Source organism: Capricornis sumatraensis, chromosome 14 (genome assembly GCF_032405125.1).
Source record: "Capricornis sumatraensis isolate serow.1 chromosome 14, serow.2, whole genome shotgun sequence".
NCBI classification, from domain to species: domain Eukaryota; kingdom Metazoa; phylum Chordata; class Mammalia; order Artiodactyla; family Bovidae; genus Capricornis; species Capricornis sumatraensis.
Genome location: NC_091082.1, coordinates 75,712,263 through 75,739,874, shown reverse-complemented (window position 1 = coordinate 75,739,874; position 27,612 = coordinate 75,712,263). Strand labels below are relative to the sequence as shown.

The following is a 27,612-nucleotide window of genomic DNA, read 5'->3' as shown; positions in this document are numbered from 1 at the left end:
CCAACCATCTCATCCTCTGTGGTCCCCTTCTCCTCCTGCCTTCAATCTTTTCCAGCATCAGGGTCTTTTCCAATGAGTCAGTTCTTCACATCAGGTGGCCAATGTATTGGAGTTTCAGCACCAGTCCTTCCAATGAGTATTCAACTGAGCTTATGGTCTGATTAAGGAACTGAGCTTACTGAACTGAGCTTACAGTCTGATTAAGGAACTGAGCTTATTGAACTGAGCTTACAGTCTGGTTAAAGGAGCACAACACAACGTGAGAGGTGCACACACAGAAATATAAGTGTGACGCCAGACTAGGGTTCAGGAGACACTTCAGCAGCTGGGGGATCTGGAGAGTAAGACCTACGATGGTTAGTTTCATGGGTCACCTTGGCTCGGCTATGGTGGTGGTGGTTTAGCCACTAAATCATGTCTGCCTCTTGGGACCTCATGGACTGCTAGGCTCCTCTGCCCATGGGATTCTCCAGGCAACAACACTGGAGCGAGGTGCCATTTCCTCCTACAGGGTATCTTTCCCACCCAGGGATAGAACCTGGGTGTCCTGCATTGCAGGTGAATTCTTTACAGTCTGAGCCACCAGGGAAGCCCCTGGCTAGGCTAGATCACCCAGCTATTTCATCAAATACTTGCCTAGGTGGTGCTGTGGAGGTATGTTGTAGATATGGTTAACATCTACAATCAGTAGACTTTAAGGAAAGATTACCCTTGACGATGTGGGTAGGGCACAACTAAGGTTTTCCAGAAAAAAGGAAATTCAAGACCGAAGCATCAACTCTTGCCTGATTTTCCAGAATTATCCTAGAGATTTCAGATGGACCTGGCAGCCCCCATAGTTGTGTGAGCCAAAATAAAATTCACACACACACACACACACACACACACACACACACACATCTTATTTGTTCTGTTTCTCTGGAGAACCATACTGATGCAGGATCTTAGTCATGTAAAGTTGGGAAGAGGACTGGGAAAGGTGTGTGACGCAAGCTGACAATATGTACAGAAGCCAGGAATGAGAAAAAGCAGCCAGACCAGGAAGCGCCTTCCATGAAAGGGTTTTAACGTCGGCGAGTGAGAGGATCAGATTCACAATTTACAAAGGACATCCGATTATTTTATTATTGAGAGCAGAAGTCAAGAACACCGTTTCAATTCCACCAGGAAGGAATTCCTAATAAGGGAAATATTTTTACTAGGAGAAAGAAGGAGATAGCCAGCTGAGTCTATTCTGGAATTTAAAAAGTAATTTGGCATTTCAAATCGTTGATGGCCACAGCCTCGCATACAGCGTTCTTTTTACAATCCAGAGCCTTTCCGCTTTACCTCCCTCCTTCATGTCTATAGCTTTACACGAGGAAATTCTCCTGGTCCCTGGGGAAATGCTCCAATCTGACCGAGCAGCCGTTCTGGAACATAAACTCTCTCACAGCGCTGGAGGTGGGAGGGCGGAGGTCAGCAGAGGATTCCCGCTGCGCAAGTGGGAAGAAGGAAAGAGTTTACAAACCGGCTGAAGTTCCGTTACAGCCTGTGTGCGGCGAGAAGACTCGTCCACCACAGCTGCAGTCGGGCTTCTGCCCACTTTCTGCCCTCTCTCGTGCGGGTTCGGTTCCCGCCCTCTCCCCCTCCCGCTCCCCGATCGCCGGGAGTCCAGCTGCCCCAGCGCGGCGGTCTGCCAGTCTGGGAGACGTCTAGGTTCCTGACAAGCTAGGATCCGGGTGCGGAGGTGCGCGCGGAGCACCGAGTTCAGACTGAGGTCCGGGGGTCCCCACCGACCACATTCGCAACCTCTGTGCCCGGCCAAAGAGGTCTTGCCCTGAGAACCAAATGGATTTTTCTTTCATTTCCTTTGCATCCCTAAATGTCTTCACCCTGGCTCCCGGTGCCCTTCCCGATTCGATCAACGTTGTGCTGACAAAAGCTAGTTGCCCAGGTCCAGCACCCTGGAAGATGGGGGGTGGAGGTCGCTGGGGCTTGATAAACCTTTCCCAGGCGCGGGCTGGAAGAAATCAGCATCCTTATTACTGCCCCCACTCCAGGGATCTCAGGGGGTACGTTTCTGTACAGCCCTGGTGGGGGAGGGAGGAGAGGATGCCCACGTGCTGGAGTCCAGGACCCCGCTCCCCACAGCTCGGTCCCACACCTTGCAACCCGACCTGGAAGGAGACAGGTTGGAGCCGGGTGTACCCGAGAGCGTGAGTGAGGATGTAGAGAGAGGGGGCAGGGTTAGCGGACCGGTCTGAGAGAAGAGGCAGCAGGTGAACCCAAGGGCTGGGCCCGCAGGCAGGGACGCGGATTGAGGGGGCCTCGGAAGAGCCAGGGGAGACGAGGCGAGGGTTGGGTTCGCAGGGCTGGCGGGGAGGCGAGCCCAGGCGGTGAGACGGACGGGGAAGGGGGGGCGGGGAGCCCAGGGGGAGGGAGTTCCGAAAGGAGGGAAAGGAGCGAGCCTGGAAGGGAGAGCGGCGGCGGCCGGCCGAGCTGCGAGCTGGAGGGCGCCCGGCGCGCCCAGACCATGCCATCCCCACCTTCGCCCCCGGGGCGCCGAGGGCTCTGCCGGGGAGACGCACAAAGACATGCGAAGAGGGGCTGAGCGAGGCTCGCGCACAAAGACGCCGGGGCGCACGGCCGCTCGGGCTGCACCCACCGCCCCCGCGCCGCGCCGCGCCGGGGCCGGGCCAGCGCGCAGCCCGGGGCGGAGCGCGCGGCGGCGGCGGCGGCTGCGGGCCGGCGCGGGACCCGGGTCGCCCGCGCTCTCCGGGTGACCCGGGCCCGGCCGCAGGCGCGCGCGGGGGCGGCGGCGCCCCAGCACAACTTGGCCTCGGCCTCGCCCTCTGCCCGGCCCGCGGGTGTCCCCTCCTTCCCGCGATTCCGTGTCTTCTCACGCTCCCCTCCTCCCTCCCCGCGTCCAGCCCTGGCTCTCCCCACCTTGTAAAACAAAGCCGGGGGAAAAAAAATGCCTGCCTGTGCAGCTTGGAGCGCGCAGCCCGTCTCTGAATAAGTGAGTACAATGGCGTGTTGTTTGTAAAAGCTTCAAGTCCGTCTTTTTCCAAAAACAAAAAAAATTGTGAATGCTGCATGCCTCATGCTTCCCAGCGCCTCGCGGGAGAGAGCCGGCTATAGAGCAGGAGGTGAGACCCCCGGGTACCCCCCCTCCCCATCTCCCGCCGCGCGTTTTCCGTCCCAGCCAGTCCCGGGAGGGTTGTAAAAGCCCCGCTGGCAGCACGCGGACGTTTTCCACCTTTCGTTTCCCGTCCAAGGTGCTGGATCCCAATCTGGGGTTGGAGATAAATCTATCCCCGGATCCACTCCTGGCTGCTTCTCCCCACTCTCCCGCGGGTGCCTGGGCGTTTTGCATCTGTCTTGGGTGTAGGTTTGGGACACTTAGGGGAGTTTCCGAAGGAGGAGGGTCAGCCCTTGGGAGTCGCCCGACGGGTGACCCTGGTCACACTTGTTGCCTACAGCGCGGTGGCATAGGCAGTGGTGCTGAAAAAAAGCCCATTTCTCCTGGAATCGAGTCGTCAGTTGTGGCCGGGAGCGAAGAAGACAGACGTGGGTGCTGATGAGAGGCTAGGATTAAGCGGAGGCTGTGAGGTGCTGCAGGCAGAGAAGGGAAGGCGTGATGGTGCCCAGAGTGTGTGGAAGGGGTGAATCTTTGATTCCTTATTCTAAGGAGCTTCTCTTCAGATCATACATCAAACGACATGGAGATGGAAACCCAGAGGGTTCCCCATATTCGTGCGGAAAGACTGTTGTTTTTTATTTTGGTGTTTCACCAGGTTCTGCCCATTCTGTCTGCCAATGTGCATTATATATACTTCTACTAATTAAAAAGAAAAAGCAATAACTTAAAAGAATTAAAATACACCAGGAAATGTTTTAGCTTAATAATACACACAGTACACACACAGTCTTAAAAAAAAAACTCTTCCTTTTCCCCCTAATCATATAATATCTTAATTTGGCATTGCAATTTAGGATTGGGATTTGGAAGCATCAAGGTCTTGGTGTTTTCCAGTGCTGCAGACAAGAAATCAGTGATGGGAAAAATCAGAAAGATGAGAAGAGAGCACAGAGAACTGGGGAGGAAAGGCTTGGACAGCTTCCTTCAGAGAGATAATGTGGAGTTTCTGAGTGATTTTCTGTTATTTTTGTTCCAAAGATGGCTTAATTTTAGATGATGACCTTTATTTTTCACTGAGACTCACTAAGCAGCTTGGAGGTGGGGTGAGGTGGCTAGACAGCAGATGACAGTAATTTCAGCTGTTATCAACATTTCTATTAAAATGTTTCAAAAAATTAAAGCCTTGAACACATGCTGTGCCATGCTTAGTTGATCAGTTGTGTGGGACTCTGTGGTCTACAGTCCAGATCCCATGGCCTGTAGCCATGAAACACATATCCAATGCTTATTTGAGATGAAGTTTCCTTTATGAATATCACATGTTAAAAGGTGTCTGCTAATTTGTGGTTTTATTTGAAGCAGGTGACAGTATCAGGAGGAAAATGTGTACATATCTGTGCATAGCAGGTTGAACCATTTGAATCTGCTGAAATGACCTGTACTTATGTGGAATCCCCACTTGGAGCCCAAGCTACAGTTACTTCATCAGGGCCCTGACTTCCCTTCAAAGTCCGAATCATTCAGAGTTATGCTGATTGAGCAGTGCTTTGTTACCTGCCATCATTACACAACACTCCTTACTTAGTTCTGGTGCTTCACATAGCTTTGTTTGCAAAGCTTCTTTCAGATGGGCACAGATGATTTATTTTATGAACGCCAACTGTGGCGGTCCTACAGTTAACTCACAGTGGTAGACAAGAGGGCAGAGTATGTAGTCATGTGAAAATTGACACTCCTTATTCCCTTCTTATTTTCAAGTAATTTCAGCTACCTGTATGATGTTTGGGTGCAATTGCATAGGTATTTCTTATGTACCTACCTAAAAAGTGTTATTCAGATTGCTGCTGCTGCTAAGTCGCTTCAGTCGTGTCCGACTCTGTGCGACCCCATAGATTGCAGCCCACTAGGCTCCTCTGTCCCTGGGATTCTCCAGGCAAGAACACTGGAGTGGGTTGCCATTGCCTTCTCCAATGCATGAAAGTGGAAAGTGAAAGTGAAGTCGCTCAGTGGTGTCCAACTCTTCGAGACCCCATGGACTGCAGCCTACTAGGTTCCTCTGTCCATTGGATTTTCCAGGCAAGAGTACTGGAGTGGGGTGCCATCGCCTTCTCCGGTTATTCAGATTAGGTTATAATTTTATTAAACACCAAAGTAATTTTGGGCTTCCCTCATGGCTCAGGAGTAAAGAATCCACCTGCCAACGCAAGAGACGTGGATTCAATCCCTGGGGTCGGGAAGATCCTCTGGAGAAGGAAATTCCAGTATTCTTGCCTGGGAAATCCCATGGACAGAGAGGCCTGACCGGCCATGGAGTTGAAAAAAGTCAGATATGACGTAGCAACTAAATAACAACAACAACAACAAAGTAATTTTACTTATATTTGTAAGAATTATGGATGGTAAATCAATTATCCTGTCCGAGTTAATGATATTTTGAAGTGTCCCATCTTACAGCCATTCTGTTACCCCTTTTGGTTCAGTGTTGCCTTTCCAATCAAATACTCTGTAGTAAATGGCTTATTTTCCCTTTAGCAAGTGGAAGTCTAGTATCTCTTGAATTTTCTAAAAATAAATCCATTAATGATATTTTGGAACAGCTGAGATAAATAATAAATGGATTTAGAGTCACCCCAGAGTATATGGGAATTTGTAAGAGAAACATAAATCCACTCTAATGGAGCAATTAGCTTTGTACAGAGCCTGTAGGTCTAAGGTGTGAGACAAGGTTTTAATTTTTTTTTTCTTGATAATGTTCATTGTTGAAATGGAAAGAACATGTCATCTCTTGGCTGCGCCTGTGATTGAGCCAGAATGGGTGACAATACTTTTGTTTTTCTTTTTTCAAGATATCAGAGATTGAATAACAAAATACAGAGAATACTTAATCATGAGCCCACTTTGGACACGGGCAAAAAGAAATGATAGAGCTATTGAGTGGTTTATTTGCCATCACGTTTTACCAGATAATTACTAATATTTTACTTCGAGCAACAATGTCTGGAGTGCAAATTCACTTATAATACAGTCCCTTTATTGTAACGAATTTTTAGATAATTTGCTTGTGATATAGAGTGTTCTTGAGAATAGGAATAATACCTTAGCCTTCTTTATGAGCATTCAGATAGCTAGTTTTAGTACCATCAACTCTTAGGAGTTCTGCAAATGTGTTCACTAGCACGTTGGACAGGTATGCATTGTTAAATTAATTAGGAAGACCGCAGGCATTCTTTTATTCATTTTTTAAAAGGTTCTTGGTCCACCTCCTGGTTTTTTCCTCCTCCTATTGGAAACCCCAATAGCAGCAGAGAGCTGAGACCCACCCCCTTCTCCCTGAACCTCATATACGGTCCTGGATGCGACCTCATGGGCACACTTCTGGTTTAGGCTCTGGAGCTCTCACCAGGATAGCAGGCGGAGTCCAGACCACTTTTGCTGACCCCTCTAACCTCCCTTCTCTGTTGTTGGCAGTGGCGGCCCCTGATTTGCTGGATCCTAAGTCTGCTGCTCAGAACTCCAAACCCAGGCTCTCCTTCTCCACCAAACCCACCGTGCTTGCTTCCCGGGTGGAGAGTGACACGACCATCAATGTTATGAAATGGAAGACGGTCTCCACGATTTTCCTGGTGGTCGTCCTCTATCTCATCATCGGAGCCACCGTGTTCAAAGCCTTGGAGCAGCCTCACGAGATTTCCCAGCGGACCACCATCGTGATCCAGAAGCAGACGTTTATTTCCCAACATGCCTGTGTCAATTCAACCGAGCTGGACGAACTCATCCAGGTGAGGCCCCCAGGAGTTGTTACTCCGTTTTCCCTGCGGGGAAGACAAGTAAGAAGAGGCAGTAACTCAGCATCTGCCTGTGGGGTCCTCTTCTCTCTTCTTCTTAGCCTGGGCCTCTTTGGCCACCGTTTCTTTTTCTTGGTATTGTGCTGCCTCTCTCTTCTCCTGCTTCTCCTTTATTCTCCGTCTTGCTGCTCCTTCTCATCCCCTCCGGCCCTTGTGTTTCTCTGCTTCTTTCCTATTGTCACCTCCCTTCTTTCCATTTGCCTTGTCTTGGAACTGCTAGTGAATGCCCGTGCACGTGGGGTCACCCTGCTGGAGGCCCTCAAGGCGAGAGGCCCCTTGCTGGCTGAGAAACTTGGCTGTGACGAATGAAGGGAAAACGGAAGGCGGGAAAAGGGCAGTAATTGTGGCGCTGGCCGTCGTAGGAAAGAAAAGATGGGTTTGTGGCGCGACCCGCTTCAGGTGGGCACCCCTCATGGTCAACAAGCCGTAGCTCACTTCTTTAATCTCACCAAAGTATAACTCCAGTAACTGGCTTTTTTAGGTGTCTGGGCAGAAGTGATTAATCATTGCTTCTCTAAACCCCGACTAAAAGCAATTTACTACTAACACAGAAAAATGGAGTTTTTGAATAAAAAGTAATTTAGTTTTAATTTACTCTATAATGGCAGAGTAGTATCCTTATGGAAAAACTTTTTTTTTTTTTTCAAAAAAAAGTTAGTCCCAAAATGATGTAAAAATTTCAGTTAGACTCCTTGGAGATGGCTATATTTTTGTTGTAGATTTCTTTTGTTTAAAAGAATACATTGGTCCAACCAAGAATCTTGGTCAAGATGAAAACCCTAGAATTTTATTTCATAGTTGAACACATTTTAATGATCTATATATATTCATTTTTCTATGGAGCCTATTTTTCTTACCAGTTTTAAGTCAAATGAGATTGAAAACCATCTGTGAGTCACCAACTGAGCAGTTTCTTCCTCATGTTATGCTTGGTTTTGTGCATCATTTGAGTGAGTTGGGACAGTCGATTGAGGGAAGAAATTACTAGTGATTTTTTATCCAGTTTCTTGCTCTATGACCTTTCTTCTCATATTCCCTCTTGCCATGGATCCCCAAATGTTACTTCTGTCTTTTATCACCCTATTTATAGAACACACACACAAGTTCTCATTCAAGTTTTGTTAAAAGCTATGAAAGCTCGTACGCTCTTTTTCTCATCTACCACATTCAGCACTTCTGCATCTCACCTATTGGACTTAAATTTTGGAAAGGTTCTTTAGCCACTAGATACTGAATTCCCTACTATTTGTAAATGATGGCAACATTTTCAGTATTGACAATGTATGCACCTGACAGAGAATATTGATTCAACCATCCCATTTCCTATTCCTGCATAAGCTCATTTCCACTTCACTCTTGATTTGTGCATATCATCTGTAGTGGTACTAAAAATCTTTGAAGAATCCCCACTTCCCTTGAGGTTTAGAAGAGCTCCTGGTTATTTGGGCAGAGGGAACATGAAGTTGTGGTAAAAATCTAAACTTTGGGATTGGATAAGATGTTTTAAACTCCATTTGAGTACTTTACTAGAGGTGTTATCTTGAACAAGTAATTTTCCTCTCTAATTCTTAATCTATCTAGAATGAAGGAAGAAAAGCTATCAAACAGGTTGCTGTGAGGAGTAATGAGATAATCCATGTAAGGCATTGAGGTGCTCAAGAAGTGTTAGGCTTGTTTGCTGCTGTTGTTATTTTTCCTTCCCTGCTTATCTCTTAATTGGGTGGAAGCTTCTGTTTCAGGTAGTTGCATTCTTACCTTCTCCAGAGAGATTGTTTGTCTTTGGCAGAGAAAGAAAATGTTACTTTTTTTTTTTTTTTGGAATAAACACAAATGGAACTCAGTATATGACCTAATTTTTATTTCTTTCTGCTATCCACAGGCAATCCATTTTAGCCTTATTGATATTCACTGCTGATTGAGTATTTTTGCTTCTCAAAAAATCTTAAGGATTTTGGTGCTTATTCAGTACTTTTAAATGCAGAGGTTGCATGTTATTTATAGTCATATCCATCACCTTTCTAACCCTGTGGTTTAAATAAATTATTTTTCTCTCTTTGAATATAACTTCTTCTTATCAGAGAAATCTTTGTAATGGCATGGCTCCAAGGGTCAAGATCAGTGTCTAAATAGGGAGGAAAGCGAATGAGCCAGGAATCGTATATTAGAACTACATTTCATTTGTGTGATTCTCATAAATTTCCAAGTGTTTTCCCCATGTTTATTTTCCTTTTTACTCCTGCCTTAAAGCCTCATGAGTAGTCATATTAAGCAGTCATATTGCAGCTCTAAGGATTAGAAAACTAAGACACAGAAAGCCCCATTGACTTACTCCGGACAGTATCATTAGGATCAAAGTTCAGGTCTTCAGATCTGGTTTTATTCCTAGGCGTTTGCACTCTTCCATGGCTTTCAGAGCTGAGGGTGAGACAGGTGATAAAAGTTCAGGCCTAGTGCTGATAGAGAAGGAATTCTGGATTCTTTTTGTAATGAGTGGGAAAGGAGGAGGAAGTGGATAGTAAGACAGTAAGACCAACATCAGTTAACCTACAGTTAACCTAATCTTTGTTGTTATTGTTCAGTCGCTAAGTCATGTCCGACTCTTTGTGACCCCATGAACTGCAGCACGCCAGGCTTCCCTGACCTTCACTATTTCCTGGAGTTTGCTCAAACCCATGTCCATTCAGTCAGTGATGCCATCCAACCATCTCATCCCCTATCACCCACTTCTGCTCCTGCCCTCAGTCTTTCCCAGCATCAGGGTCTTTTGCAATGAGTCGGCTCTGCCTCAAGTGGCAAAGTATTGGAACTTCAGCTTCAGCATCAATCCTTCCAATGAATATTCAGGATTGATTTCCTTTAGGATTGACTGGTTGGATTTCTGTGCAGTCCAAGGGACTCTCAAGAGTCTTCTCCAACACCACAGTTCAGAAGCATCATTTCTTTGGGGCTCAGCCTTCTTTATGGTCCAACACTCATATCCATACATGACTACTGGAAAAACCATATCTTTGACCAAATGGACCTTTGTCAGCAAAGTGATGTCTCTGCTTTTTTTTTTTTTTTTTCTATTAATTACACCTCTGAGTGGGCGATTGCAACCTCATTCCACGCTGCGGTTGTGTCACAGGATAGCCTAGGCTTGGGGGCAGGGGGGAAGGGGAGATAGGGGGATGCCGCCTTAAGGCACATGAGAGCGACTTCCTCTTCTCTTTTGATTCCCAACATGTGTGTTCCATCTAAGTGCTGTTTTTGGCACAGGTCCTCTAAGGCAAGATTGAGGTGGCGGCAGAGATGTCAAGACAAGAGATCTATTCTGGGATGAAATACTTTGAAAACTTTGATTTTTCAACTTTCTTTACATTTGTTAGTTTGATATCAGTACAGAAAAATATATGGAAACATCTTTAAATTTCAAGAGTCATGAATACATTAATAATAGCCAAAATTTAATGACTAATTTCTATGTGCAAGGCAATGTTCTAACTCTTTATATGTATTATCTCCTTTAATTCTCTTAAACAACTCTATGAGGAATGTGCTTTATTATGTATATTTAACTTATGTGAAACTGAATCAGAAGGAGCTAATTTTCTAAAAGTTAGACTGTACTGTTAGTCAAAGCTAACTGGACAGACTCCAGAGCCTATGCTTTTAGCTCTTGAATTTACTGCCTCTTAAAACAGGTAATAAGAATTAAAGTTTGCTGCAAAGTTCTATATCATTTTATTTAGTAAAGTGTAATGAATATCAAATTATAGTCCTCTGTATGCAGTGATTTATATTCTATAACATAGCTTTCTCTCCATATACATAGAGAATATATAACCTGTATTTTAACATTCTTTTTGGACAACACTGTTTGAATGTTGTTGTAAGCCAGTAGAGGCATAGTTATATTAGATATGTGAAAAAAAGTAAAAGTGTTAGTTACTCAGTCCTACTCTTTGGGACCCCATGGACTGTAGCCCACTGGGCTTATCTGTCCATGAAGTTCTTCAGGCAAGAATCCTGGAGTAGGTTGTCATTCTCTTCTCTTGGAGATCTTCCTGACCCAGGGATCAAACCTGGGTCTCCTGCATGGCAGGCAGATTCTTTACCATCTGAGTTACAGGTTGTTGTTGTTCAGTTGCCAAGTTGTGTCCAACTCCACTCGATCCCATGGACTACAGCACGCCAGGCATGCCTGTTCCTCACCATCTCCTGGAGTTTGCCCAGGTTCACGTCCATTGAACTGGTGATGCCATCCAACCATCTCATCCTCTGTCGCCCTCTTCTCCATCTGCCTTCACTCTTTCCCAGCATCAGAGTCTTTTGCAATGAGTCAGGTATTTGCATCAGGTGGCCAGAATATTACAGCTTCAGCTTTAGCATCAGCCCTTCCAAAGAGTATTCAGGTTTGATCTCCTTGCTGTTCAAGGGACTTTCAAGAGTCAGCTCCAGCACCACAGTTCGAAAGCATCAATTTTGCAGCACTTAGCCGGAGAAGGCAATGGCACCCCACTCCAGTACTCTTGCCTGGAAAATCCCATGGATGGAGGAGCCTGGAATCCCATGGATGGAGGAGCCAGTCCATGGGGTTGCCAAGGGTCAGACACGGCTGAGCAACTTCACTTTCACTTTTCACTTTCATGCATTGGAGAAGGAAATGGCAACCCACTCCAGTGTTCTTGCCTGGAGAATCCCAGGGACGGGGGAGCCTAGTGGGCTGCCATCTATGGGGTCGCACAGAGTCCAACATGACTGAAGTGACTTAGCAGCAGCAGCAGTAGCAGCAACAACAGCCTTTATTGTCCAGCTCTCACATCCATATGTGACTACTGAAAACTCTTAAATTAGATGTACCTGGTTTTGATCTAGTTATTTCCATGTTTGCTGAATCAGTTATGAGATTTTAAAAAAGAGCAAAATTTTTTGATCTATACATTGATAAAAAGTATTTCATGGGATATTTTACTCTTGTTTTACCATTTGAGCTCTACCCTCTGTGAGGTAGGTAGGGAAGGTATTCATTCTATCTGCTCTTTGGGTGAAGAAATGGACACATTTAACATGTGGTAGGTCATGTAGTAGCCTCAGATCTAGGTCTTGGAGTTTTCCTGTTGGGGGGATTATATTCTCTGCATGGTTCCCTCCTTTCAGTTTTGTTCTTATGGATTCATTCAGTGGTGTTTATTGAGCACTTCCACTGTGTTGACCTTTGTGCTGGATATTGAGCCAAGTAAAGTGATGGAAATAACTTGGCTTCTCTTAAGATCCTCTCTCCTCCAGAGTCAATGGAAGAGACTGTTATGAACTTAATCATGAGATAAGTACTTACAGATTGGAGCTGAGCTGCTGAGGAAGAAATTAACCACCCAGTGAGAGTGGAGAAGACACAGAAATAGTGAAAGGGAAACTGGATTTTCATTGTGTAATCAGAGCTCTCTGGAGGAAACCTGGGGATCAGCAGATGTTTGAGGCAGAAGGCATGGTGTAACTGGATTGTCTGGGTGTGAGGGGCGGCATTATGAGCAACTCTGGTAGAGCAGAGCAAGGCCTCTTGTTCCATATGAAGGAGGTGGGCTTTATCCTAGGCCTGGTCCCCTCCTTCTGGAGGAGGAGTGCCACTGAGGGCATTGGCTGGGTACCAGGGGATGCCTGGAGCTACCTGCCTTAGAATGCCAACAGACTAGACTTAAAAAAAAAGAAAAACTTTGTTTTATATTAATTCTACTATCATTATTAGTTCACAAGTGTTTATTAAATTCCTGCTATGTGCATTGTCCCAGGCACTGAAACACAGTAGAGAATAAAACGTGAAAATTCTTGCTCTGGGTAAGCTTGCATTCTCCTAAGGGAAGAGAGTTTATTAGGGAGTGATAAGTCTCAAGAGAAAAACATAAGAGTGAAGAGGGATAGGAAATGTTGGATGGTCCTGGTGATGAATGTTAGATGAGGTCACTGAAGAAGCTTCATGGATAAGGTGACTTTTAATGAGGGAATTAACTCAGGAGCCATCTGGGGAATAACACTCAGCAGAGGGCTCAGCGTATCCCAGAGATGAGAGCGTCCCTTGCGTGCAGAGGAGCAGCTGGGATGCTGGGAGGGCATGGTAGAGAGGGATGTCAGGCAGGTAATGATGGCCAAGTCCTGTAGGGCCTTGTAAGTGATAATCAGGAGTTTGGCTTTTTTGGTACAGATGAGTGTCCTCTCGCGTGTGTTTCACCAGGATCCCTCTGGCTGCCGACTTGAAGATAGACTGCAGGAGGCGATGGGCAGAAACTGAGAAAGCAGTTCTGAGGCTCCTGCGGTAACCCTAGTGATGGATCAGGGATAAGGGGAGCTTGAAATACGGTAGTTGTCGTAAAGGTTGTAAGATATGGTTAGATTCTAGATATGGTTTGCAAGGCTAGCCAGTGAGACTTACTCACGGACAAGATGGGCAGGGCAAAGGTGAGGCGTTGAAGATAACCCGAATATTTTTGTCCTGAGGAACTAAGAGAAGGCAGTTTTCATTTTTCTGAGATGAGGAAGAGTGCTGGGGGAACTTAGTTTTGGGCTCTGATAGTGTCCATTAGACAGACTTTGGTTACTGAAGAAGAGCTATGTGTGTGTGCATGCTAGGTCACTTCTGTCATGTCTGACACTTGGCGACCCTGTGGGCTGTGGCCCACCAGGCTCCTCTGTCCATGGGATTCTCCAGGCAAGGGTTGCCATGCCCTCCTCTAGGGGATCTTCCCAAGCCAGGGATTGAACCCACCACTCTTATGTCTCTTGCATTGGTAGATGGTTCTTTACCACTCGTGCCAAAGAAGATTCATAGGACCCCCAGTAACAGTGCGGGAACATGGCTCAGTACTGCAGACCCACAGTCCATGCCAGGCCATACTCTTAGAACCCCCTGTATGTGCTTAGAACGCCATGAGACCAGGAAGACCAAAACGGCGTCTTAACTGGAGTTTCCAGTCCCCTGCTGGCCACTTCGGCATTTTCTTGCCATATCGTCAGCCTCGGTGGCACCGCTTTCCAGGAGACTTTCTGAGACCAGGTGAAAATCATCTGTCACACTGTTATCCGCAAATAATGCCGACAAGCTGGTGCTCACCTCCCTGAAGTGCCTCAGGCCGTGGTTATAAAACAGCAGTCTTGATCAGTGTATCTCATGCCTTTACCAGGGGACGGTGTTGTGTGGTTATTTTAGCCCAATGGCTCAGGCTAATTCTTGCCCAGCCAAGTCAAATCTGAGATGCCTGTGAGCACATACAAGGGTTGATGTTGTGTGGGATCCTGGAGATGTGTTGGCCTTTTGGGGAGTGGTCAAGAGAAAGATATCCTTTTGGAACTCATCTTTATGCCAAAACCATTTGAAGTCAAGACTTTGGGTAAAATCACCTGGGGAATTGGTGTAGGTTGAGATGAGCAAAGATTATAGTAAACTCCCAGGAGAACGTCAACATGTCGAGGTTGCTAAGAAATAGATCCCAAATTTACATGAATGATTGATTTACAACCTAAGATTTCAAGGATGTTTCCCTCATTTTAGCAACGTGTATCACCCCATTCCCCCAAGGTTTCATTTTTCTTTGCGTAGGGACCCTTTAAAAAACATGTAAAAAGTGGTCTCTAATCATGGGAGCCACTGAAAATGTTTGAATGGGGGAGCAATTATGTTTGGAACTGTGGCTCTCTTAATGGCAAATAGGATAGTTGGGTGTATGAAAAATGCACTTAGACCTGATTGTATATGATGGTGAGTGATACTACATGGTTCTACATATAGTATTGTGATTCACACAATTCTGTGTACAATTAGGGTTAGGGTTAGGGTTGTATAAGCATCCAGGTATATAAAATATTTGGGTTCCATTTAGGGGATGAACCCACTTCTCTTGCATCTCCTGCATTGACAGAAGAAATCTTTACCACTTTACCACTGTGCCACCTGGGAAGCCCGATATATATTATACACACACACATATGTTTATCTTTGATCATTTTATTTATGGATACAATATCATGTTGTCCAGAAAGCATCTAAAATGGCTGTCTTTTCTTTTGGATGAATTTTGACTTTAGAACATGATTTTAACAAAAAAAATACCCCCCAAATATTTAAACATCCCAGAAATACTTTTGGGTTAATCTCTGGAGAAGGCACTTTTAGATAGCATAATGTGTAAACTTCTAGTTGCTGTTTGTTGTTCAGTTGTTCAGTGATGTCCAACTCTTTGTGACCCCATGGACTACAGCACACCAGGCTGTCCTTCACTATCTCCAGTTTGCTCAAACTCATGTCCATTGAGTTGATGATGTCATACAACCATCTCATCCTCTGTCATCCCCTTCTCCTTCTAGTAGCATGGATTAGTTTACCAGAATATCTAGGAGTTATTTAAAAACCTGGGCTTCAAGGGTGAGGATTACTCAGGAGCACTGTCTTCACAGTTACAAGAAGGAATAAGGTATCAAGGGTGATACAGAAGTCTTAAGGAAAACCTTGTCAATTTCCAGTTTTCCTGGGATTTCCTGGAATTCTGTCATTTGCTACTTTCTTAGTGAGATGTGTTTGCCTCCCATCTCTCCCTATATTTTAATGCTATCTTGACTTTCAGAGTGAAAGCATTGAAATGGAAAACTTTTTTTTCCATGTGTAAGTACATTAAGTAACAACTGAGATATTTTCATTCACTGTTTTCTAATTACACTTAAGTTTTTGTATAAAGCATAAAAGTAGTTGTCAGAAAAATATTTTATCTCCAAAGGATATATGAAAATTAAGTAGTTAATATTTGTTAAAAGATTAGTAAGGTACTATATGAATATTATATATCAATAAAATATGACCCAAACTGATATGATTTAAAAGGAATATTTTCAGATAATAATGGCATGATTTGATAGCTGGAATGGTTATTGGAGAATATGAGAAATTCTTTTGCAAATACATTGTGAAACATTTAAAAATAGATTTTGGCTGACAATTTATTTGGGCTAAACTAAAAACATGACTTAAATGTAAAGCTCCAATAGTATTAGAGTGAAGCTTGACTGGAATATATCTGTCAATATCAATTATGATGGTGGCTGTAAAATTCTTAGAGTTGTATATCTACATTTTCATTTTGTCATATATTTGAATACTATTTTTCATGTTAAGGCATATTATATTACTCAATTCACACAGCCCCTGACATGTATATTTTAGTTCACATTTGTACAATGAGGAAACTGAGGCACAGACAGATTAAGTGCCTTGTAGTTCAGGAAGAGACAGAATGGTACCTTGATTAGATGCTTCCTTGTGACTCCATCTCCAGGGCCTTTTGCTTAGATGGTTACGCAAGAATGTGTGTAGCATAATGTCTAGTGATAGTAAATACCCAATAAGTATTTAGTTCAAGGGTGTTGGACTGTGCTGTGCTTAGTCTCTCAGTTATGTCTGACTCTGCAACCCCATGGACTGTAGCCCACCAGGCTCCTCTGTCCATGGGATTCTCCAGACAAGAATACTAGAGTGTGTTGCCATGCCCTCCTCCAGGGGATCTCCCCAACCCAGCGATCGAACCCAGATCTCCCACATTGCAGGCAGATTCTTTACTGTCTGAGCCACCAGGGAAGCCCAAAAATACTGGAGTGGGAAGCCTATCCCTTCTCCAGATCTTCCCGACCCAGGGATCCAACCAGGGTCTCCTGCATTACAGGTGGGTTCTTTACCAGCTGAGCTAACCTGGAAGCCCTAGTTCAAGAATACATCTTTTAAAGAAGTAATTTGATTTTGTTTGGTCAGGAAGCAGAGAGGTTTTTCTTCATCATCCCCTTTTGTAGATAAGGAAACTGAGGCACAGAATGTCTAACTCCAGGTTACTCAGCCTTTTTTGGCTTAAGGTGCTGACAGTGGCATAACCAGCATTAGAATTGTGGAGTTGTCCTTCTGGTGATTCTGTAGTTCGTTTCCATTGTTCCAAAAGCCTTTCCGAAAGCAACATTATTTTCTCGTGTGTTCTCACCCTGGGCCCCGGTTTTATCTAGTCCTGCAAACTAAATCAGATTTCTGACTTGTGCACCAAGGATACACTGTCTTCATTTGAAGTTGCTAGTGCATCTATACACTCCATGCTGTACTTAGATCAGCAGCAGAAGGTGCAGCAGGTCTGTAAGTGTGAAGGCAAGATGCATGCTTGTGGAAAGCTAGAGTACAATTATAAGGCCACAATGAGCAGCTAAAATATAATGCAGAAACACGTGGTTGGGCGCAAGTCATGCTGAAGCCTGAGCAGGTGAGGTAAGTCAGGGAAGGTGATTTAGAGCTGGTGAATTCTTACCTGGAAGGAGGAAGGTGGACAGAAGTAAAAAGTGGAAAAGCAGAGGGAAATAACTGCAAGAACAGACTAAGTTAACATTCTGTCTGTAGGATTATAGCACTTGCATCCCTTTCTTGATTTCTAACATTCACAATAGTATCTTGTACAAAATCCAGATGATTCCAGTAGATATCAAGAAGAAGGTAACAATCTGAAACCCTTCCCCCAGAGTTGGCCAAGACCTCTCTTTAGGCATTATATACAAATGGAATAGACTGGTGTGTGTGTGTGTGTGTGTGTGTGTGTGTGTGTGTGTATGCGCATATATGCATATGTCCGTGCAGAACTGTACACACAAGCATAGGCATGCCATTTTGCCATCTCCATTTTTTGCTCACCATTGTGTAGGGGTCAATTCAGGAATATTCCAAGTCTTCATGTTAGATATCGTCTGAAGGGTTTTGACATAGAAGACCTAACAGAGAGTGCTACCCGCCCCCGCAATGTCCCTTGTGGTGGGGGATTTAAATTCTCTTTTGGTCCTTTGGTCCCAATGGCTCATTCTTTGCATAAGCAATGTGTAGAGGAGACTGAAGTATTGACTGAAGGGTTCAAGTACGGAGCACTGAGGAGTATGCAGTAGAGCCTGTGGCATTGCAAGAGAGAACTACTCCTCTCTCTAGATCTTGGAGTAGCAGAACTGCTATATCCTGACATGTTTTCATCTCAGGAAGTGAACGATGGTTCTTTTTAGCCATTAAACTGGGAGCCTCTGGTCTAAACTCAGAGGCATGGCCCCATTCATTCCTATTTTGTTAATTTTAAGTATTCACATAGATTAGATGATATCCTTTTCAGTAAGGGAATGAGATGATGTTTTCTATCTTTTTTCAGCTGTTTCCCTGCCTTTTATTTTTATGAACATTTGAATATCTTGGCTGATTCAAGAAGAGTAATTTATCTAGCTTAGGATTTCTTACTCTTAACAATGGTACCAAGGAACATTTAGAAACAGTACCATGGTTCCCTTTATAAAGCCAGCTTTAAAAGGGATATGTCTACCCTGTGCATCCTGACATTATAAAAATCTGGCATGGATCTAATATCCATAAGCTTCATTTATCTAAACTCTTTGAATTTAGCTGTATTTCATCCTGTATCTTCTCTTGAGATATGTCTTACTTTCTATTCAATAAAGTTTTTCCTTTCAGTTGCTCTTTTATAGAATTACATCCCTTAAGTTTTAAGCCATTTGCCTAGTGAATTTTGCAAACAAAGAAATGTACTTCCCTTCTAAAGAGAGGGACACTGTCTTTTTTATTTTCATCCCCTACCGCATCTAAATTCATTCTCACTCAGCTTGTATGCTTTTATAATTCTTGACAATGTGTCTTGGGTCTTTGACTTTCTGGTAGTAATGATTTTTCATCTTTTCCTTAGCTTACAGCGTCTCCTAGATTATTTTACTTATCCTTTTTTGAAGGATAAGTTAACATTTTGATAAGTGTCAATTAAATCTGTGGGCAGTATTCCAGAAGAGGAGGAATCATAATGTAGCACAAGAGTGGCTGTCGGTTTTGTTTCTTTCTCTGTCCTTTTTTTCCCTTCTGTTTTACTTCTGTTACCTGTCTAGTTATACCTAGCGTTTGTATGCTGGCATTGTTGAATGATGCCTTCAGGCGAAGAATCGCAGTGACTTGAGGCTTCTTCTAGGTTACTGAAAACACTATTTGAAAAGGGTGCATGCATGCATGCTCATTTGCTCAGTCGTGTCCGACTCTGTGACCACATGGACTGTAGCCCATCAGGCTCCTCTGTCCGTGGGGTTTCCCAGGCAAGAATACTGAAGTGGGTTGCCATTTCCTCCTCCCAGGGGATCTTCCCAACCCAGGGATCGAATCTGTGTCTCCTGCATTGGCAGGCTGATTCTTTACCACTGAGCCACCTTGGAAGCCCATTTGAAAAGGGTAACCTAGGTTATTTTCTCACCAGTCCATTAGTTTTCACTTGACAAAGATGAGCTTCAATTCTCATTCGTGTGCCTCTTCACCCAGGCACGTGAGATTTTAAAAATTTAATTGAACGTCAGGCATTTCACAGTCCTAAAGATCATAGTAGTACTTCCACACTTTGACATTTCCCTTTTTAGTGTAAAATTAAAACTGCAGAACAGATACCTTCAAACAGATTTAATCCTTTCAGATATCTATTTATTGTATCTACATTTCTAAACTATTAAAGCCTTTCCTTTTAGATCTGTAACCAAATGTATGCATTTTTACAAAGAATGTTTGTTTCTCAGTCTTTAGTACATACTCTTCTTTTTATGACTTCTTGCATTTTACTAATTAGTTTCTCTCTATGTCCTTATGTACTCCCTTATAATAGCTGTTTGATTGGTGAAGCCTACTTTCTCTATGCACAACTGCTTTATTTCCCCTCTATGATTAGTTTATTGCATCTGTGTTCAAAAATATACTCTATGTGCTTTCATTCTGTTCTGCTTTTAATTTTTCTCAGAAGACTCCAGTTTATTTAGAATTTGTTGTTATATGTGAGAGAGCTCCAATTAGTCCTCAGTCTGTAATGATGTTTTGTGAAAGTGCCGATATTTGCAGAGTGTTAAGTTTAAAAATGGCTTCTCAGGTGGCTCAGGTAGATTAGCAGGTAAAGAATCTACCTGCTAATGCAGGAGACACAGGAGATGCAGGCTTGACCCCTGGGTTGGGAAGATCCCCTGGAAAAGGAAACGGCAACCTACTCTAGTAATCTTGCCTGGAAAATCCCACAGAGAGAGGAGCCTCGCTGGTTATAGTCCATGGGGTCACAAAGAGTTGGACACGACTTAGTTACCGAGCAGCAACAGCAGCAGCCAGCAAGCAAGTTTAAAAATATGTGCTTCTTTTTAGGGGTCCCTAAGAAATCACAACTTACCAGAAACTTATAGAAGTAAGTTATGTTCTCTGGTGGTGTGACCATGAAGGGAACTCTGGGCAATAAGTAAAGTGACGAATGTGAGAACTTTGGACAAAGTGAAGGACCACAGTAGACACTGTCCCACGACCAGGTTGGTTGCAGTGATGCACATTTCAGTAAAAAGAATTTTTAATTCTTAAATGTTCCCTTTTTAGGGTCCCCACATAGTTTCTTGGCTATCGTAAAACCTCTTTTCTCCAGTTATGCATCTATTGTTATTTTGCTAAAACTCACTTCGAGGAATATGGGGGGCCATCAGAACTCATAAGCTAAAACAGGGCATGTTCCTTTTGGGCAAATGAAAAGTTCTCCTTTCCTGTCACTGTTACTCATGTACATATAGAGAGGGTGATTTAAGTGACATTTGATTTAAGTGACAGATATGGTAAAAGGAGCTCCTCTCTCCTTGACACCATGTACATTTGGCCTAAGCGGCTCTAATGGTGCCAAGGAAGCAGAGTCTGAGATTCGTGGGTGAGGAGACACTGGCCTGTGTCTGTTTTGATATTTTGGTGTAGTTCTGAGAGCAGAGGTGCCTCACTTCTCCTCCATGTTTGAAGGGGCATCCTTAGGGAGGTTTTGTGTTAACCAAGAGTCGCATGTGTCTGTGGTTCTGTGTGTGTTTCCAATAAGGTGACAGTGTACTCAGGATTCACTAACAGATTTCCAAGCAAGGCAAGGCCAAATGGGTTAGAAAGGAGAAGCATTGTTATTAGAGGGTAGAGTTCCTATGTTTTATTTTCAGAGGGAATAAAGGGAAGGTCTTATTTTCTTTAAAATAGCCCTGGAGATGAATACAAATTATGTTCTTTAGTGGGCAGCATATTTTCACATAGCAGCATCCAGATGTTTCTCGAGCAAAGCAGCAGCTGGTGAATATGGCAGAAATCTCCTTGGCTTTGACTTTAGAGCCTGCTCGGGTGATTGTGCCGTTTTCTGGTAAAACAGAGTTTACAGTGTTAATTGCATATCAGTCCATAAGGAAATTTAAAGGTTTCTGGGTGCAATTCTGAAGATCTTGTTGGGTGAGGGAGGAATTTCTCTGAACATCTGTTTTACCCTTGCTTCTCAGAAGGTGAGGCAGGCTGCTGCTCTTCTCCATCTGTCCCAGTGGATGCACAAATCAAGAGCATATCAAAAATGGAGACATTTATTCCCAGGTTTTATGAAAAAATTTTATAAGACAAAATTATATTTTGATTAGTCAACTTATCACTCATATAGGAGAAAAAGAATTGATTTATAGCATAGCTTTGTGAATTCGAATTTTTTTGACATTTTGGACACACACTGAACATCCTGAGTTCTCTCTTTCTGAATCATCAGTTCAGTTCAGTTGCTCAGCTGTGTCCGACTCTTTGCGACCCCATGGACTGTAGTACGCCAGGCTTCCCTGTCCATCATCAACTCCCTGAGCTTGCTCAAACTCACATCCATCGAGTTGGTGATGCCACTGAATCCTCAGTCGGAAACATTTTTGCATTCATCTGTCATGTTCAACGGAGAAGGCGATGGCACCCCACTCCAGTACTCTTGCCTGGAAAATGCCATGGACAGAGGAGCCTGGTAGGCTGCAGTCCATGGGGTCGCGAAGAGTTGGACACGACTGAGCGACTTCACTTTCACTTTTCACTTTCATGCATTGGAGAAGGCAATGGCAACCCACTCCAGTGTTCTTGCCTGGAGAATCCCAGAGACAGGGGAGCCTGGTGGGCTGCCGTCTATGGGGTCACACAGAGTCGGACAGAACTGAAGTGACTTAGCAACAGTAGTCGTCATGTTCAGCATACCAGCTCTTAGAGAGACCTGAAGTAACATGATGTAAAGATCTACCCGTCTAAAGGAAGTAGTTAAAATGCACTTTGATTTTGCAGCAGTGTGTTTTAAAAGGTGTGGTTTTAAGCAAGAGGGATCATCAACATAGAGCTATACTGACAGAGTGCTCTCTTGAAGCTGCTACACTAGTGGGAAGTGGCTGAAAATAAAGAAGCAGCTGAACAAGATAATTTCAGGAAGTGCAAATATTCTAAAGACCAAAGAATGACCCAGTGAGATAGGGGAAGGGCTCCTCTAGAAGGGCTGTGTTCAGATGAGTTTTCTCTGAGATGATGCCAATGAGATGAGGTTTGAGTGAGGGAGTCAGTCGTGTAGAGATCTTGGGAGGAAGTGTTCCAGGAGGAGTTGGCAGCAAATGCAAAGGTGAAGAGCATCCTTGGTGTGTCCTAGGACCTACGCAAGCACTGGCGTGGGTGGGCCATTGTTTGTGAGTTGAGGGAAGCCGCCCAAAGCTTTCTGCTGCTGCTGCTAAGTCGCTTCAGTCGTGTCCAACTCTGTGCGACCCCATAGACAGCAGCCCACCAGGCTCCCCCGTGTCTGGGATTCTCCAGGCAAGAACACTGGAGTGGGTTGCCATTTCTTTCTCCAATGCATGAAAGTGAAAAGTGAAAGTGAAGTCGCTCAGTCATGTCCGACTCTTAGCGACCCATAAATGGTCTAGGTTTTACATGCAATGGAAATCAACAAATAAAAAATTAAGAAAGAAACAAATGTAATTATGTCATAATAATGCTAGGCAAATAATACAGTGATTTGTTAGGGAGATTTAATCAAATAAAATTTGAAAGATTAGTTGGATAAATTTTAATGAAAGTTGATTTTGTGAAGAATTTTAAGTAAGGGGGAACAAACGAGGTTTGGGCTAGTAGGAGAGGAGAAAGTCCTTCAGGAAGACATGTTAAAGGGTGATGAGCCTGGTAATGTGTGTACTTTTGGGGAAGATAAGGGAGGACAGATGACTAAGGGTTCTGAAGCTGATACTAGATACTCAACATAGTGTGTGTAAGATCCATTGGGAAGAAGATCATTTCAATGAGCATAGTAATTGCTAGATGATTTGCATGGGCTCTGTGTGGCAGAAGCCCTTTATTTTGTTTTTATTTTATCAAAATACATCATAATCTCTATTTTAAAATATAAGATGTATATTTATTGCTTAAATTTTTTTTTATTTAAAACTTCCCACAATGGTGATATTTCTGGTCATGTTACAGCTTACATGCTACTGTAAAAAGTTGTATAATTACTTTTTCCTTGATAAATATCAATGTTCTTTTTTTTTTACTCTGGTTAATAAGCTCCAAAGCTTCACACCAGTTTTCATTTTTCATTTCTGGAAGATGTTTATCAGATGATGACATTTGGCTCCTAATTTGAGCAGGCCTGAAGAATCTATTTCTTGAGGCTCGTTTTAAATAAATTGGTTTAATTAAAATTGTGAAGTGTTTTTTATAATATTGGTATCATTCCTGGGGCATAATTTTCGTGGACAGCCATACGGTGCTGTCTGTATGCATTATGCAAAAATAATGCAAAACCCATTTTTTTGAAAAGACAAGACTTCCTGCTTTATTCTCCTTTTGTTAGTACCTCACAGTCTTATTATTTCTTGATCCATAGAGAACTTGTGTGTATGTTTGTCTGTTTGTCTCTGTGTTTTATGCCCTGTGATTCTTCCCTTATGCAGGATTACATTGCTTCAGATAGCCTTCTTCCTTGAGCAAAAAGAAAAAAAAAAATTAATCTCATTATTAACCAAACTGCAATGTGTGTCTTTGAGTCTCAAAATACAGAGAACAAGCAAAAGTGGTAACTTTTATATCTGAAAGTCAGGGAATCTCTGAAAAACATCAGATTTTTCTAATAAAAAACATCAAATTTTTTCATAATGTATTTTGAATTAATTGCATACAACATTTTAAGGAATAAACTTGTTGGATTTGGAACTTGGAATCTACATTGCCTAGTCAAACTCTGTCATTTTAGAACTAAACAACAAAAAAACAGTTCAATAATTTTTCTAAGAGCCTGCTACCAGTTAGGAACAGAACGATATTGGATCCATGAATTCAAACTCCCTAAAACTTCCCCCACCTCCCAATTTATCCTTTTTCTTTTTCTCTTATAAATATCAGCATCTTTCTAGGATCAGAGCTGATAGACTAACATTTTTTATTTTGTTGAAATAAATAATCCATATATTTTGCTTTTGCCCTCTGTTTATAGTTTATATTTTCATACAGTTATGACTCATTATTTGCACCTATCCATTGCTTACTGCCTCTTACACTGAATGAATGAATGAATGAGACTATGATTTAAAATTGTATTTTATAATATGTAATTTTTATATCCTTATTGTCTCACTTTACAATATATCATGAATCTATATCTATATCTTTCACTATAGGTTTATGAAATCCTTTTAAATGGCATTTTAGTATGCCATTTTATGGAAATATCATACTCTGTTACGATTATTCTCCTATTTCAGGGACTTCATCTTTTATTATTATTTCTTTATTGTGGAAAAAGCACATAGCCTGAGATCTGCCTAGTTGACACATTCTTAGGTATGAAGTGCAGTGTTGTTAACTGTAAGTACAGTGTTGTTCAGCAGACCGCTGAGCTCTTGCGTCACGTGTGACTGAGGCTCTGTATCTATTGAAAAGCACCTGCACTTGTCCCCTCCCCCAAACCCTGACATCACCATCCTACTTTATGCTTCTGTTGTTTGACTGCTTCAGATACGACATGCAAACGGAATCATGAAGTATATGTCCTCCTGTGACTAGTTCATTTAACTTAGTGTAATGTCCTCAAGTTTCATCCAAGTTGTTGCATGTGAAAGAAAGCCTTTCTTTTTGAAGGCTGAATAATATTTCATTGTATGTGTATACCACTTTATTCCGTTATCCATTCCTCCATTGATTGACATTTAGATTGTCTTCACCTCTTGACTCTTGTGAACAATGCTATGATGGCCAGCGTCATCTTTGAGAAACTGCTTTGTATTGCTTTGGTTGAACATTTAGAGGTGGAATAACTGGATCATAAGCTAGTTCAATCTTTGAGGACTATCCATACTATTTCCTATAGTAGCTGTACCTGTACTGTCTTACATTCCCACCAAAAGTGCCCAAGTGTTGCAGTTTCTCCACATTACTGGCAACACTATTTTTGTTCTATTTTTTTGTTTGTTTGTTTTATAATGGCCATCCTAACAAGTGTGAGCTTATATCTCATTGTAGTTTTGATTTGAATTTCCATGATGAGTAGTGATGGTGAGCATTTTTCATGTTATCTCTTGGCCATTTGCATATCTTTTCTGGGTGAATGTCTGTTCAAGTTTTTTGCTTATTTAAAATATTTAAATTTATTTATTTATTTTGCTATTCAGTTGTAGGAGATCCTTATATATATTGGACATTTACCCCTTATCAGATAAACAGTTGGCAGATATTTTCTCCCATTATGTAGGTTGCCTTTTCACTCTGTTGATTGTTTCCTTTGCTGTGCAGAACATTTTTAGTTTGATGAAGTCCCACCTGTGTATTTTTTGTCTTGTTGCTAGTGCTTTCGACAACATGTCCAAGAAATCATTGCCAAGACCAATTTTATGAAGTTTGTTTCCTGTGTTTTATTCTAACAGTTTTATAGTATCAGGTCTTATGTTTAAGTCTTTAATCTATTTCAAGTTGATTTTTATGTATGATGTAAGATAAAGGTTCACTTTCATTCTTTTGCATGTGAATATCCAATTTTCCCAGCACCATTTGTTGAAGAGACTATATTTTCCCTGTTTGTGGTCTTGGGACTCTTGTGGAAGATCATTTGACCATGTACTTGCTGTGCTGTGCTTAGTCTCTCAGTCAGGTCCAATTCTTTGTGACCCCATGGACTATAGCCCACCAGGCATCTCTGTCCATGGGGTTTCTCAAGGCAAGAATACTGGAGTGGCTTGCCATGCCCTTCTCCAGGGGATCTTCTCCACTTAGGGATTGAACCCAGGCCTCCTGCATTGCAGGCAGATTCTTTACTGTCTGAGTCATCAGGGAAGCCCAAGAATACTGGAGTCAGTAGCCTAACCCTTCTCCAGGGGATCTTTCCAACCTAGTAATCGAACCAGAGTCTCCTGCATTGTAGGCAGATTCTTTGCCAACTGAGCTACCAGGGAAGCCCTTGACCATGTATGTGTGGATTTATTTCTGGGCTCTCTCTTCTGTTCTGCTGTCTATATGTCTGTCTGTATGCCAATACTATACTGTTTTGATTAAGTAGCTTTGTAATATATTTTGAAGTTAGGAAATGTGGGGCCTCCAGCTTTGTTCTTTCTCAAAATTGCTTTGGCTATCTGAGGTCCTTTTTAGTTCCATGTGAATTTTAGAATTTTTTAAAAAAATTCTGCAAAATGTAAAATTCCAAGTTCAATAGGATTGCATTGACTTTGCAGATAATTTTGCATAGTATGGACATTTCAACGATATTAAGTCTTCCAATATATGAACACAGGGGTGTATTTCCATTTATTTCTGTTTTCTTTAATTTCTTTCAGCAAATTTTGTGATTTTCATTATACAAGTCATTCATCTGCTTGGTTAAGTTTATTTCTAAATGTATCCATTTTGATGCTATTATGAATAAGAATTGGTTGTCTTTTTGTGCATTAACATTTTTATAGTTATAGTTATTTTTTATACTCTGGTATTTTGACTTCTATATCAGAATTAAAATAATTTATACACCACCTTAACAGTTCAACAATATTCTATATTTGTTTATCTGTTTACCTTTAATAATGAAGTGTGTGCTTTTATGTGCTGTCTTGTTGATCTCTAGCATCCTTTCACTTCAACTTGAAGTATTCCCTTGACATTTTTTTTAAAGCAGGCTGGGTACCCTATTACCAAAACCTGACAAAGATCCACAAAAAAGAAAACTACAGGCCAATATCACTGATGAACATAGATGCAAAAATCCTTAACAAAATCCTAGCAATCAGAATCCAACAACACGTTAAAAAGACCATACATCATGACCAAGTGGGCTTTATCCCAGGGATGCAAGGATTCTTCAATAACCACAAATTAATCATTGCAATACACCACATTAACAAATTGAAAAATAAAACCCATATGATTATCTCAATAGATGCAGGGAAAGCCTTTAACAAAATTCAGCATCCATTTATGATAAAAACTCTCCAGAAAACGGGAATAGAAGGAACATACCTCAACATAACAAAAGCTATATATGACAAACCCACAGCAAACATTATCCTCAATGGTGAAAAATTGAAAGCATTTCCCCTAAAGTCACAAACAAGACAAGGGTGCCCACTTTCACTGCTACTATTCAACATAGTTTTGGAAGTTTTGGCCACAGCAATCAGAGCAGAAAAAGAAATAAAAGGAATCTAAATTGGAAAAGAAGAAGTAAAACTCTTACTGTTTGCAGATGACATGATCCTCTATATAGAAAAACCTAAAGACTCCACCAGAAAATTACTAGGGCTAATCAATGAATATAGTAAAGTTGCAGGATACAAAAT

At 42.4% G+C, this 27,612-nt stretch overlaps 1 protein-coding gene across 1 annotated transcript in view; it reads left to right on the top strand.

Moving 5' to 3' along the window:
- The first annotated feature begins 3,085 nt into the window (after positions 1–3,085).
- The window catches only part of KCNK2 (potassium two pore domain channel subfamily K member 2), a 137,277-nt gene continuing 112,750 nt past the window's right edge, over positions 3,086–27,612 (top strand). The window contains exons 1-2 of the mRNA XM_068986289.1: positions 3,086–3,131; positions 6,593–6,903. Of these exons, the coding sequence (XP_068842390.1) occupies positions 3,086–3,131; positions 6,593–6,903 (357 nt within the window). The remainder of the gene's footprint in view (positions 3,132–6,592; positions 6,904–27,612) is intronic.